Source organism: Lepidochelys olivacea, assembly GCF_965140295.1.
Source record: "Lepidochelys olivacea isolate rLepOli2 genome assembly, chromosome: 3".
Classification (NCBI taxonomy): Eukaryota; Metazoa; Chordata; order Testudines; family Cheloniidae; genus Lepidochelys; species Lepidochelys olivacea.
Window position 1 is genome coordinate 7,378,042 of NC_140413.1, and position 14,339 is coordinate 7,392,380.

The 14,339-nt window shown below is 46.5% G+C and overlaps 1 protein-coding gene across 1 annotated transcript in view; it reads right to left on the reverse strand.

Annotated features, from left to right (window-relative positions):
- Window positions 1-6,390: 6,390 nt before the first annotated feature.
- PNOC (prepronociceptin) overlaps window positions 6,391-14,339 on the reverse strand; it is a 46,829-nt gene continuing 38,880 nt past the window's right edge. Inside the window, exon 3 of the mRNA XM_084624794.1 lies at window positions 6,391-11,155. Within this exon, the coding sequence (XP_084480920.1) occupies window positions 10,589-11,155 (567 nt within the window). The 3' untranslated portion in view covers window positions 6,391-10,588. The remainder of the gene's footprint in view (window positions 11,156-14,339) is intronic.

The window sequence follows — 14,339 nt, forward strand, 5'->3', positions numbered from 1 at the left end:
TTGGGAGGATTTTGGGGGCAAAGACATATCCAAACTACGTTTTCTCAGGAACCCAGATAAAGTTTGGTGGTGGCAGTGGAAGTCCAAGGGTAAAATAGTTTGTACCTTGGGGAAGTTTTAACCTAAGCTGGTAAAAGTAGGCTTAGGAGGTTTTCATGCAGGTCCCCACATCTGTACCCTAGAGTTCAGAGTGGGGAAGGAACCCTGACATGAGGCAAAGTCGGAAAAGTTGCTGCTGCGGTGGAGAATGGAGGTGGAGTGGCTGTCTGCTGAACACAAGGGCCATTTATACAGCTGGACACAAGGGCCATTGCCAGAGCCCACCGTGGAGCTATGTGGTTAGGGGAGACTTTGAAAGAGCATTTTAACAATCAGCTACAGTAATGTGCTGTGCCTGACTGTGCTCTGGCCCTAACGGTTTGTTAGGAATGCAACGCTGTAGTGCTTGGTGTACGTTTATGCGTATAACCCTGTGTCTTATAGTGAACCTAGGAATTCTCCTGTTTTGCTGTGCATTTATAACTGACACTCTTTCACTCACACAATGCATTATGCAGTGCTTGCTGTACATTACACACGATTGGGTGGTTTCTTGAAGGTACGAGTACTGTCGGGCTGCACACTTAAAGTACTGGGTGCTTTGAGTCCTACTATACATTCTGCAGTATGTGCAGTGAGCTAATGAAGCTATATTGTTTTTTAAATGGAATTTTATCAACTGACAAAAGCAGTGTAAAAAATGTATAAGTAAGAGGACAATACAATGCAAACTTCAAACATAAATTAACCAAATGAAACTTTAAATATAGAAAGGCAGCAAACAGCTCTGTCCATTTCAGTGCAGAAATACAATCCAGTTTGGCTACACATACACTGACCTATGAGAGGCATGGTTGTTGTATGTGAAGCTGTGATTGTCCTTACTGTCTCCCAGCATACAGTGGTAAGGATGTGACCCATGGTGCCACCTGGATTTTTGGAGGGGGTGTAGGGAGCTGCCATCATGGAGTTCTCCAGGAACTGCAAAGGGTGGTGAGTCCATGATTGTTGGACCTGTAGGTCAACCTAGAGTCTGCAGCATTTGTGTTTGCTGCCTGAGAATCCCCATTGTGTCCTGGTGAATCTCCCTCTCCTTTTTTCCTGATGTGATTCTTGGCTCTTTCTCCATTTTCTCCTGTCCTCGCTATCTCTCTCCATGCTGTCTGCCATGTTGGCCTTTGTTCACAATTCGATGCAGAGCTGGCTTGCAGCATCTTGCTGAACATGTTCTCCCTAATCCTCTTCTTTCTCCTCTGCAACAGGGTCAGGCATTCTGTGGGTGTGGGGAAGATTCCCCCTCAAGGCCACAATGGCGGCAGCTATAGATAAAACAGACAAACTTGTCTTTACCATCACAATGGAAAGTGAAAGATACATTTCAAAACTCTCTTCCTTCGTCCCCATTAACATTTTTTTAGTAAGGCATGTCTTATTGACACTTCTGCTGTGGAGTGCCTCTGCACTGTACTGCTTTCCAGCCCCAGCTATGATGAGTATTGCCCATGAGGGACTGGGACTGGGGGGGAAGGAGAATGAAATTAACATTTTAAGTTGCATGAAACAATTTGGTCCATATATCTGTGGGTACAAGCATAGGGCAATGGCACTGAAAATTGGCTCTAATTTCCACAGGCGGCCATGATTTTAGCTGATATCTCACTCCTGAGAGTGACAAAGGCACAGAGAACACAGCTGCTGCTGGCATCCAAAAGCCAGTTGGACCCATATGCCACTAGCCTGTTTACTGCAATGATGCCAGACGAACTCTGTAAAGAGTGGTGTGGGAATGCGTCCTACTGTGAAGGAAGAAATAAGGCTGCCATCCCTAGAATCCTTCAGGAGAGGACCACAGAGTATCTCTATGAAAGTTTCATTGAGATCTCCCAGAAGGATATGAGGGACATCAACAAACTGCTCTGCATGCCCCTCCACTCCTTGCCTAATCCTACGGGGAATGAAAAGCCGATGATAACTCGACCTCTGTTTGTTGTACCACTACCTCTTCTTGTATGAGTAAAACAATGAAAAATTGATACATGGTATGGTTCAGGGCAACTGTACCGACAAACTGGTAACTACAAAGAAACCCCTAGAGTTGGGTGAAGGATTTATCCTACCAGCATCTATGTTAGGGTTGGGGTTAATTCTGGCGAGCTTATTAGCATGTATCTGAAGAAGTGGGTTTTTTACGCATGAAAGCTTATGTCCAAATAAATCTGTTAGTCTTTAAGGTGCCACCGGATGCCTCATTGTTTTTGTGGATACAGACTAACACAGCTACCCCCTGATATTAGCATGTGCGTAGGTTCTTTTATCATTTTTAATATGGTTTCTCTCTAATGCTTCTTATCTGAAGAATAAAATAGGCTTGCAGAGAAAGAACTGTGTGGTACTGATAACTGTAGCAATTACACCTGTTAACCATCCCTGAAGAGAAAGCCAGCAGATGTGCTTGGGCACCCTGTCTGCACTGGGGAAGACAGTGAAGGTGGGGAACTGTGCAGCCTGGAAATACCTGGGACAGAAGGGAGAGGTGTCTCTCCTCCACCCAAGAGAGGCAAAAGCTGGGAACCTAAGAGTGGGTGTCCTTGCTGGGCCGCCTCTTCTTGTATGAGTAAAACAATGAAAAGTTGATACAGTAAAACAATGAAAAGTTATGGGTTCAGAGCGACTGTACCTGTATTTCCCCTTCTGGCCTAGGCTGGAGAGTCTGGCACCCTAGGGGTGGGGTGGCAGGGGGTAAGGGGACGTGGGCCTGCCCAACTCCACCGCATCCCAGCCCAGGACCCTAACAGCAGCGGAGTGGTCTGCCACTGGGTCAGCCGCAACACGCTGCTCTAGAGTCAGTCAGCAATTTAGCCAGACAGTTGTCAGCTGCCCCCGAGCTACTGCCTACCTCCCAGAAGTTTGGTACCTCTGTAATCCACAGGTCCTCTGCCTCCTCTGGGTACACAGCTGCTGGCAGTCCCGACAACTCCTCTTCAGGGTCAGTCTCCACTGGGGGCAGGGTGCGGCAGAGCACAGATTCAGACCCAAAGTGCTTCAGCAAAGTGGAGGCATCCATCTCCTTCCCTGGCTTCCGCTCGACTGAGCTGCAGAGCCCTCCCTTTATACTTCTTGTCCCACCCTGGTACTTCCAGCAAGGAGGGTGTGGCTCTGTCCACCACGGGGGAGTGCAGTAGTCCCTCGCTCTCAAGTGGGGAGGGAGGCCACTCCACCTCACTACACCAAGTATTATTTTATTAACTACAGTTGATTAATAACATAGTAAAAGCATTATGATTGGTTAATACTTAAATCACACAATGTTTTCATACCATGTGCCGCAAAGAGCTACAGGAGACGCAATGTTAAAGGTAATATTCACAATGTTAAATTCCTGAGAAACCTGTGTATCTAATCCAGGCTTTACATTCAAACACGAATGACCATGGCTTGGAGGGGGCAGAGCGGATATCGGTATCCTTAGGGAAGTTTAAAAATTTCTGGTAGCGAGTGAAAGAAACTGATCATGTATTCAGGAAATGCTCAGAGGCAGGATGGGAGTCAGAAGCACAATTGGTTCTGATCCTTATTATTATCCCAACACTCAGCCTGGAGGAGGCAATTTCTAATAAACACTAGAGACGAGTCCTGATGGCATCAACTGCTTTTGGAATCATTACTTTAATTTTGTTTTGCACGGCCTGCCTTTTGCAGCGGAGAGATTTCTCAGGAGCTAAGTGTGTATCCTCTCTAGGCCCAAAAGAATAAAGGGGAAATTTGTGTGTGTGTGTGTGTGAGAGAGAGAGAGAGAGACGGAGCTCAGCACGGAGTGGGAGTGGCGATCCATCTGTCTGGGTAAGGTATGTCTAGTGCTTGTGCAGCTCTATCTTTGCTATCTCCGTGACATTCTGAGTAGCCGTGGCCCACGGCACAGCTGCTGCTGTGAAGTCCTAGCTGGCTGCAAATTAGTTGTGTTATTATCCCCCCGAAACAGTTTGCATGGTGGGAGTTGGTTAAAATGTCTCTTCCGGTGAATTTGAAGCTGACTAAAGGCATTGAGTTGATGGCATTGGAAGATGGAAGCCCCCTGTTTAGCTACAGGGCAGACATAAGGCCGGCAGTGGGTAGTACAGATGAAGCACACTGGCAAAGTGTACGTAGTGTCCTTGGCTGAAGGGAAATAGCTGACTGCCGCTACCATCTAATCAAGTTAATCCTGTACCTCAGGGGTTAGAGATCTGTGTTGTGGTGCTGAAGGTCCTCCCTTAGCATGCAAATAGAATGAAGGGTACAAACTGATGGAGGGGTCATTACACAGGTATCTCCTCCCTAATCTAGGGTGAGACAGCCATTCAGTAATCATATCCATCAGACTTGGCCTGGTTTCCGGTAAGGATACAGACTGGTCTGAGATGTGGACACCAGCATCTACTGAGACAACCCCTCCTCCCACCCCAGGGATCTCATGATTGGACTAGCTTTGCTTTGCTGATCTAGATGAATTTCCCTCCCCACCCCCCATGCTATGTACAAAGACTTTTTGTTTTGTTTTCTTGCCTAAATGAAAACTCTGTTTTTCATTATGGATAGAAGATTGTGTATCACTCAGAAGAATGTGTATGCATGTGTCTGCAAACTGAGAGCATGCCAGCTAGTTCATTTGTATAAACCGGTTTGGAATTTTTATCAGTGAATGTCGACTGAAATGTCGAGATAGGCAAAGTAAGAACAATGCTGCTTTAGAACTTACTAGCGTTTGATTTAAGGATATTTACTTTGTGTATTTTGACCTGTGATCTTACAATTTGTGTTTTAAGGGTTATAAAGCTTTAACTACAGTATTTGAATCTCAATGTCTACTCTAATTAAATAATGATTGTCTCATCCCCCTATTGCAATGGTCCCCATACTGTGGGGCGCGCCCCCCCTAAGGAGTTGAGGAGGAACATTTGGGGGGCGCAGCGGGGCCCGGGCCAGCCCTCCTGGCCCCAGCTCTGCTTCAGCCCTGGCTCCCGTTGCAGCCCCATCCCCAGCTGTGGCTCCTGGCTGCGACCTCGGTCCCTGGGTCCTGGCCATGGCCCCTGGCTCCTGGCCAGAGCCCTACCCCAGCCGCAACCCAGCCCCACTCCCCGCTCCAGCCCTAACATTGTTCCCTGGCTCCTAACCACGGCTCCGGCCCCAGCTGGGGCTCTGCTCCCAGCCCAGACCGCGGCCCTGCTCCCGGCCTCACCTCCCAGCTGTGGCTCCCAGGGCGTGCAGGTAAATTACATTAGGCCTGAGGGGGTGACTTAAAAAATTTGGGGACCACTGCCCTATTGTGTGACACCCCCCATAATTTTGTGCAATTATGAACATTTAAACAGATAAAAATCTAAACGAATAATTAAAAATAAACATCAATATTATCTGTCAAAATTATAAAAAAAATTTGAATTTTGCCAAGCCTATGTCTACATTAGCTCCACTTGCATGCTGCACATCAGCCGGCTACGGTTACATCCTTCATGGTCCTGAAGGTGTAAGTGACTAGACAGACGAAATGGATGTGGTTGGTAGGGTGCTGGATAAGATCCAGCTGCATAGGCGCTGACTCCGGGGCTGGGTGGAGTGGGGGTGGGGCCTGGGCAGAGATGGGGGTCGAGCACCCCCCGGCACTTTGGAAAGTCTGCACCTGTGTCCAGGAGAGGTGGATGCAGGCATGGCATGGGGCACAAATGACTTCTTGGAATTCCACAGTTCTGTGAAGACTTGGCCCTGTCTCTCCTTGTGGGTGTGAGACTAGTGGGAGGTAATGCTCATTGCCTTACAATCCTCTGTAAGGATCCAGAGGCAGGATCAGAGTGGGGTCCACAAGTCGGTTCCTTCTCTATCTCCTACCCAGAAGCGAGACCAAAGTGGGAAGGAACTGACCCATGGTCCTGGTCTCTTCTTCCTTCCATACCTAAGGGAAGCCTGCTTTCCTCCATGCAGGCATGGCAACTCTCAATGTTTGTCATGAGTCTAGCAGTACTTTTCCTAATGCCCCCACACCTGGAGTCACGTGATGATGTGAGAATCTCAGCCTTCATTTTAAAAAAAACCAACAAACTTCTACCCTTGTGGCAGTAGAGAAAAGCTTCAAAACCTGAACCCAAATGCACTCTAAAGACTCTGAGGCCAATAACCCAAATGCTTTATTTTATTAAAAATTTTCATGGTTTTTAAACTAATCTCATAATTATGTTGAGGTCTGATTGGTGATTTTTGAACAGTTTGGGGTTGGTTATATTGCCCTGTGGGACCCTAGCAGTGGAGGTGGTATTATGTGGACGTTTGTGGGGTGGGTGCTCAGGAAGCCAGACCCAGTGATTGTGTTGATCACAATGATACAGTAGAAATAGTAAACTAATTTATTAATCATTTTTTGCTATGTACAAGTTTAATGGAGAAATATTTGTATGAAACAATTAAAAAGAACTGGTTCTTTTTACAAACAGTAACGGCAGTGACGCAGGTAAGACCCAGGCTTGTTGTTTATTGGTCATGCTTTCGTCTGCGAGTTAGGCAGAATAGGGCAGAGCGGCAGGCCCGGCTCCATTTGTCATCCTGGGAGTTACAAAAATACACCCTCTAAAGTGACAGCACTGAGACAGCAGCTAGGACAAGATACATGCCATGGGAAAGAGACATAATGAAAACACAGACACCGCTGTATCGCTGAGCAAAGAAGTCAACCCCGGAGTGATTATAAAATCTCAAGGAATGCTGACCAGGAAACCTTGTTTTCCTGCTGCTTCCTGTACCAGCCTTTAACTGACAGGCTGGTGCTGACTCTGACAACCCTTGTATACCTTACTGGATTTGAACAGTAAATGGATATCTGTGTTCATGGCAGTAAACAGTTCAACTCTTACCTGGGATGGAAAGAGAAGTACTTGGTAACAAAAGAAGGGGACTAAGAGTTGGGACATCTGGGTTCTGTTCCCAGCACTCCTCTGGGCTCACTGGATTACCTTGGTCAAGTCATGTGACTTCTCTGTGCCTCGGTTTCCCTATCTGTAAAATGAGCTATAACAATCCAAGAGTGATGTGAGGCTTAATGCTATCAAAATTTAAGTGTTTTGTGGCCCCTGGGGGAAGATGGTAGAGAAGTGTGAGGCATTTAAAATAATTACAGTAGGATCAAATTCTGATGCCCTTATTCATACAAAATAGCAATTTACTCCATATGTGGGTCCACTCATACAGTAAGGCAATATTTAACATCAGTAAGGGAAACAGAATAAAGTCCTTAGGTTTCATTTACGCTCTTATATTTCTGTAGTTTCTAATAGCAATATTGATCTCCTAGTCAGACATTTCCTGGCAATTAACGACCAGCTGGGTAAAGGACTCAGGGAGGTGGGGGGGCATTGATCAACATTCTTATCGCATCTCCGTCAGTACCTGGCCCAAGCCAGGGAAGCTAATGATCCAACCAGTGGACCAAATTCGGTGATGAATCCTGGTCATGTGCCACCTGAGCCATGTGCATATGCGAAGAAGGAAGAGGAGGACTCAGGACCTCGCCTGCCAATACTCAGACAGGGAGATGACAGCACTTTGTATTGCAATAGCACTTGTTCTCTAATGAACTCAGTGCACTCTCCAGAGTAGTAAGGGGGTAAATATGATCACTACCCCCATTATACAGAGGGGGAAACTGAGGCACAAAGAGGGGAAGCGATTGCCTGTGGTCTCACAGTGAGTCAGTCATGGAGCTGAAAATAGAACCAGCATGTATTAGAGACACAGAGGACATAACAGGAGTATCATTTTAAATATCCTTACATAGTATCACCACTTGGAATGGCCTATTGCTTTTTACAGGGGGATGAAAAAAAATTTCTGTTGAAATTCCAGACCCACAGATCTAGTTTGGTATTTTCAGTGACCAATCAGATGTTAACTCTTCTGTAAAATCTGTTTCCTCCACCAGTTGTACTACCCATAGTTCTTTGCTCCAGTAAATTCACAATCCAGTTGCAGATGGATGCACCCTTCTTTACATCCTGTCTTTAACTGTTATTGTTCTGTTAAACTGTAATGTTAAACAGCTTTCATGCCCCACCATAGAGGTGGCTGCATTGCGGTAGTTGGTAAAGTGATTCCTGAATAAGTCCTGAATAAGAGTCTGAAGTGCTTTGGGATCCACCAGAATGAGTTGGATGCTATATAGATGTATATGAGATATTTTAATCCAAAGGATTTTTCTAAGGACAAACTGAAGCAATGTTCTCACGAATGAGTCTGTATTTACACACAGTGAAGGGGCCATTAAGCTTCTTTAATTTTTTTTTAAAAAGGCAATGAATTTGGTGCTGGATGAGCAGTCCTGAAAACTGTAGTCCTCTTTAACCACAGAGCACGTGCAGCACAGGCAATGGTAATGCCCACTCTCTTTGATCAGATATTACCCACTCCCAAAGTGCCTTGATTCTGTCCTGGAGGGACACTTCTAGTGGTAGAGCTCATTTCCCATGGCCCAGTCAGCCCTGAGTCTCTGCTGAGGCTGCCTGCTAGTGGCTGTCTTGTTCAGGTGTGTATGTGAGCTCTCATTTGTTTCATGAGAAATGAGTATTTTGGAATCTCTAATCGTGTACAGTTCTCTCCCTCTGTCCTACCATGGCTCTTTCACCTCCAACTCTGAAGAGGCCGCCTTTTTACTTTGAAACCCTGCACTGTAACCATGCAGCTGTCGTGTATATATGCCCTAACTCTCCTCCAGGCGGTGCAGGTACATAATCAATCCTCTGATCCCAGAATAATCCTCCTAGCCCACATAACTGATTCTGGTGTCAGAGTTCTTTTTCCTCCCCAGCTGTGAGCATGGGGGTTCATCTTGTAAGTGACACTGCAGTGTCTGGATAAAGTCAAAGAGAAAGGATGGTTGCCAGCTTCACTGAGGAAGGAGGGCAGTGGGCAGGAGCGAGGTGAACTCACGCAGAGAGGAAAGGTTTTCTCTGGCTTGGGGGGGCTGTGGTTACAACACAGATAAAAATTGTAGTAACCGTGTCCCTGTCACTAAACCCTTGATCAGTCCAAGGTGTTAACCTGGTGTGGGGACACAAATAGGTCCCATCTACACTACAGATTTATCCATGTTGAAACTGGGCTATATGATGACCATGTTCTAACCCTGTCCTCTGCCAAGGTTACAGTTGGAGTGTACCTGGAGCCTTCTGGTGTGGGTTAAGTCTCAGAAGAGAGCTCAAAGAATGAATGGGCATTGGGAATCAACTCCCCTCTCTGCCCCCAGAGCAGGGCTCAGGCATGGTGGTGGGCAGTGTGTACTGAAGCTTCTGTAACCACTGGGAAATTTATATTACAGGTCCCTGTTTGTGCCTGGGCTTAGACAATGAGTCTATCACAGCCAGAGCTACAGAGCCTGTCTCTTTAGCTCATGCTGTAGCAGCTCAAGCTTTCACGCTCAGGAGGTTCCCGATTCAGTTCATGGTGTGGCAGCCATCAGACTTGCACTCCTGCTGGCCCATGGCATACTTGTTTTGTAGTTGATTAGCCTCCAGGGATGTTAATCCAGCACATTTAACCCAAAGAAAATGCATTTAAAATAAACAAACAAAGTCCCCATGTGGAGCAGGGAGAGCAGCATGGGTATTAGGTTTGGAAGGGCTACATTTTTAAAAGCAAAAGCCCAGATTGAAGAAGGAAAGAGTGACATGACTGATTTAAAACAACTCCATCTTGTTGGGCTAGAAATTGTATCCCCCAGGGCATGCTGGTCCCAGGTAGAGAGGGATGGCCATGGGATTTCCCTTGGCTGCTCTGGAGGGGGATTACCTTGGTGGTAATGGGTGCCTGCACTGCCCCTGGAAGTCACAGGCCTCAGAGGTTTATGGATTCTGTAGTTAGTGGAGCTTTGAGTTACTCATGTGGCCCTGAGACACTGAGACATCTACGCTACAATTAAAAACCGGCTGCTGGCCTGTGCCTGCTGACTCACGCTCAGGGGGCTCAGGCTAATGGGCAGTTTAATTGCAGTGTAGGCATTCAACTCAGGGTTTAGGACCCTGCAAAGTGGGAGGGTCCCAGAGCTCAAGCTGCAGCCCGAGCCCATGCAATTAAAAAGCTCCTTAGCCCAAGTCCCACTAGCCTGAGTCAGCTGGTACAGGCCAGCCACGAGTGTCTAATTGCAGTGTAGACGTATCCTAAGGGACCAAAACACTTGGAAATCCATTTTGAATGTGAAAAGAGAAACCTGACTGATTCTCTCTCTCTCTCCCCTCACAAGTAAATTCCCATTCTAATAAACCTAGACTGTAAGCTCAGGGCAGGGACAGTTGTCTTGTATTTGCAGTCAAAAGTGCCATGAAAATGTAGAAGAATTAATAAATACATTGGATGATTCAGAAACCACCACCAGAAGGCTTTCCCCCCTTGATTCTGAGCAGCAATGAATCCGGTTGTGTCTGGTGAACCATTCCTAACACAGGCTCTTTGGGATCAGGGAAGGGGTTGACTTCTTTGGCCATAGCAGACTTAAACCGATTCACTATGTGTCAGTGACGTGAAACAGAGTTTCCAGTTAGATCTCGTTCTGTTCATTCAGGTCATTGGTTAAGCTATCGTACTCGCTGGAGCGCGGTGACATGCCCAGGTACTGCTTCAAGAACTCGCTAAATCTCTTCTGGTTGTTCCACTTCCGGGCTGACTTCCTGACCCCGATGAAGCCCCCGTACCGCTTCTGCACCCCCTGCCCGGTGGGCTCCAGCACCTGCCTGTAACTGTACTTTCCTTTGAGGAAGCCACCAAGCCGCTTGGAAATATCCTTGGGCTGCTCTTGGAAGTCACCCAGCGGGGTCTCACTCCCATTGCTGACACCCTTGTCCACCTCCCGCTGGTGGATCAGGCTGCTCACCTTGGAAACTCTCTTCTCACCTTCCACTTTGCTAAGATCCACCACTTTGGTGAGGTCATTGAAGTGCTTCCGGCTGCCTCTGAACAGGCCACTGTCTTCCATCTCTAATGGCTGGTAGGAATCTTCTTCCAGGCTGTCAGTGCTCACCTGTATGGATGACTTCCCAGCCACTTTGGTGCAAAGCTCCCAGGTAGTACTCGAAAAGGCCTTCCCTTCGCACTCCATGATGCAGACCTGCAGAGAGGAAGAAAACAAGGAGGCTTTCAATCGGCCATGCAACCTTTTCTCCAGCAAGTGGAAGTAACCTCCTGCAGGACACTAGCACAAGGGCTGTGCTCTGCTTCAAGCCCAACTTAAGCCCTCAGTGACAATTGCTCACCAACGTGAGCTTCTGTAACCTCCTGGGTGTGGTGTTCTGTTCCATCTAGTGGTACTGAGACCACTTAGAAAAAGAGAGAGAGATTAATGAGTCTGCTCTACAGCCTTAGCTAACAGCCATATGGCTTTTAGCTCATGCAGTAGAGGCTCATGCATTTAGCAGAGGTCCCAGGTTCGATCCCGCCCACCGGGACTGGGGTTTGTTAGTGTTACAAGTTAGGGCTCATCTAGGATTTCAACTGGGAAGTCTCTGAAGCTTGGGACGCGCTTCCTCAGCTAGGAGAAGTGTAACCCACACACCTGCTGGGTGTGGTGTTCTGTTCCATCTAGTGGTACTGAGACCACTTAGAAAAAGAGAGAGAGATTAATGAGTCTGCTCTACAGCCTTAACTAACAGCCATATGGCTTTTAGCTCATTCAGTAGAAGCTCATGCATTTAGCTTCAGAGGTCCCAGGTGTGATCCCACCCGCAGACAGCCAGGGTCTGTTGGTGTTACACTTGGGTTTCCCAAGCTGGCTGTTTGTTAGCCAACAAGTAATAGCTGTAGACCATTGTACAGATCTGGCAAAGACCTCAGAGTCTTTCCAGGATTCTGCCTAAACTGCTAGGGAACCAGTAATCCCAAGATGTTTGAAAAGGGCTGCACAGAATAAGGATTAATTGAAGCAAGTAATTATGCTAATTCCCAGGCCTGCAGGCAGAGCTAATTTTGGTATGCATGGAGTTCTGCACATCAGAGGAATGGCATGACTTTGCTTTTCTAGCTGGGATGCCAATGACATAGTGTTGCTTTTTTGACCTAGGCAACTAGTTACATTTTGGGATAATAGGGTGACCAGATATCTGAATTTTATAGGGACAGTCCCGATATTTGGGAGTTTGTCTTATGTAGGCACCTATTATCCCCCAGCCCCTGTCTTTCACACTTGCTATCTAGTCACCCTAGGTAATGGGGATGTTCTAGCTGGAAGTAGAAATTGATGGAATCTGGTCTTTAGCTTTGATACAATCTTGTTTATTTACAAGGAGTGAACAAGGACCTGCTTCCCCAAACGCAGTAGGAACCACGAACAAAAGCAGCTGCACACTCTCTAGCCTTTTCCAGGGTCACACTGTGTTCACTGACTACTGCTGGGCTTTCTTGCCTCCCCCGCCGCCTCTCTTTCTTTGTTCTGTCTCTCAATTTCTGTGTGTTCTGCCTACACATGAACACCCCCCCTACAACCAATACTCAGCAAAACCCTTCCACCCACTCAGTCAAAGAGCCCCTGGGTGGGCTCTCTTAGGCCTTAGTTAAGGGGCCACACCCGAAACGCTTCACAGCTATTTTAAGTGAAGGGTCAATTCGCACATCAGTTTCAATGAGGTTTTTATTTCACCCATCACAAGGTTTAATCCAGTTCATAACAGCAGCATTAAAATACAGAGTGTGTGCGTTAAATGCACCCTTCTGCTGGAGGACATTTTGAAACAAATCTTTTGTTTCAGCCTCGTGGCAAAATACATTCCCATCAGCCACAGCTGTAGAAGGTTGTGCAGAGCCCCCCGCTGAGGGGGCTAGATACCATTCATGCTCATCCCAACTGTCCGATTACAGCAGCCTGTAAAATGCCCGCAACTGTGTAATGCTGAGGTTATAATACTGCACAGCAACCCCTCTGATCTGCAGAATGGTATTTAATTAGCTTTTTGTAAGTGACTAAAAGATCTATGGGGAAAGCAGTTGTGCTCACAATGGGGCTATCTAGCCAGCCCTGTAATCCTGTCACTGAAGCATGTTTGGAAATTGTATAGTTAACACCCTTCCATGTTTTTCCTTCCTTTCTCTGCTTTGGCTGCTTGGCAGCACTGAACTGTCTGTGCAGAGGATTCACAGACAATATTCAAACCTGATGTTGGAATTATCATACTGCATCCATCGTAATAGTACCTGGGTAATAGTATCTGGGCACCTTTTACAGCCCAGCAGGCATCCCTTTAGACACTGTAGACACAAAGCTAGATTTTCTTCTGGGTTATGCTGGTACAAAGCCAGAGTAACTCCACTGACTTGCATCGGGTGAACTAGTCTACCCAAAATCAGAACTAACTAGCCTGAAATGATCCTTTTTTGAGCTTTGGAACTGCTCCCTCTCCCTTAGCTTTCATTTGTTTAAAAACCTTCTGGTCTCTGGTTCTGGCATCCCCACTATGAAATACACATGTGGGATGCTGTTCTCACCATATGTCTGACTTAACATTACTGGTTATCTTTACAATAACAAGTCTGACCCTGAGAGGCTTCCACCCCAAATATAGGAGAGTTGAGAGATTCCAATAGGTCGAGTAAGTATCTGAACTTATGGGTTCTCAGACACTGTCTCACTGTGTGATCTTGAGCAAGTCACTTTGCCATATGTCTGTTTGCTCATCCATCAGCTTGGAATGATAATACTTGCCTATCCAGGGGCAGCTAATGCTTGTAAAGCACTATAGATTCCCTTGGGTTGAAAAGAGCCACAGAAATGCAATGCCTTTTAGAAGTGCACAATGTATTAATTATCCAAACTGATCTTCAAGACCGTTCACTTCACCCCCATTTCGCAAGGCCTTATCTGTACATCCTCAGTCTGACTACTGGGGAAGCAGACAGCAACTGCTTCAAAAAACAATATCCACTCATTGGTGAAAATGATTCACGTTTCCCTTTGAAGTTTGTGCTTCTGTTCCACTCTCCCTCTGCTTATTACCGCTCTGTCCTTAATCCAGGCATCATCTGCATGCTTCCTCCTTTTATCAGACCTAGTTCTCCCCAGGCTAGGATGCGGATCAAACAATGGGCCATGTGGCCACAGCTTTTGCTATTAGTCATGGTTAGTAAGCCTCATGTTGATGACTAAACCAGCCAACGGGGAAAACTGGTTCAGAGAGAAATAGTATTTTTTTGTTATCTTCAGAAAGAAACCAATTTGATCCTCACCAAAGTTCCTTGTATGACGCAGGCTGGGCCCAAATGACACACTGGTTGCAGCAACAGATCAATCAAACTAAATGATGTGT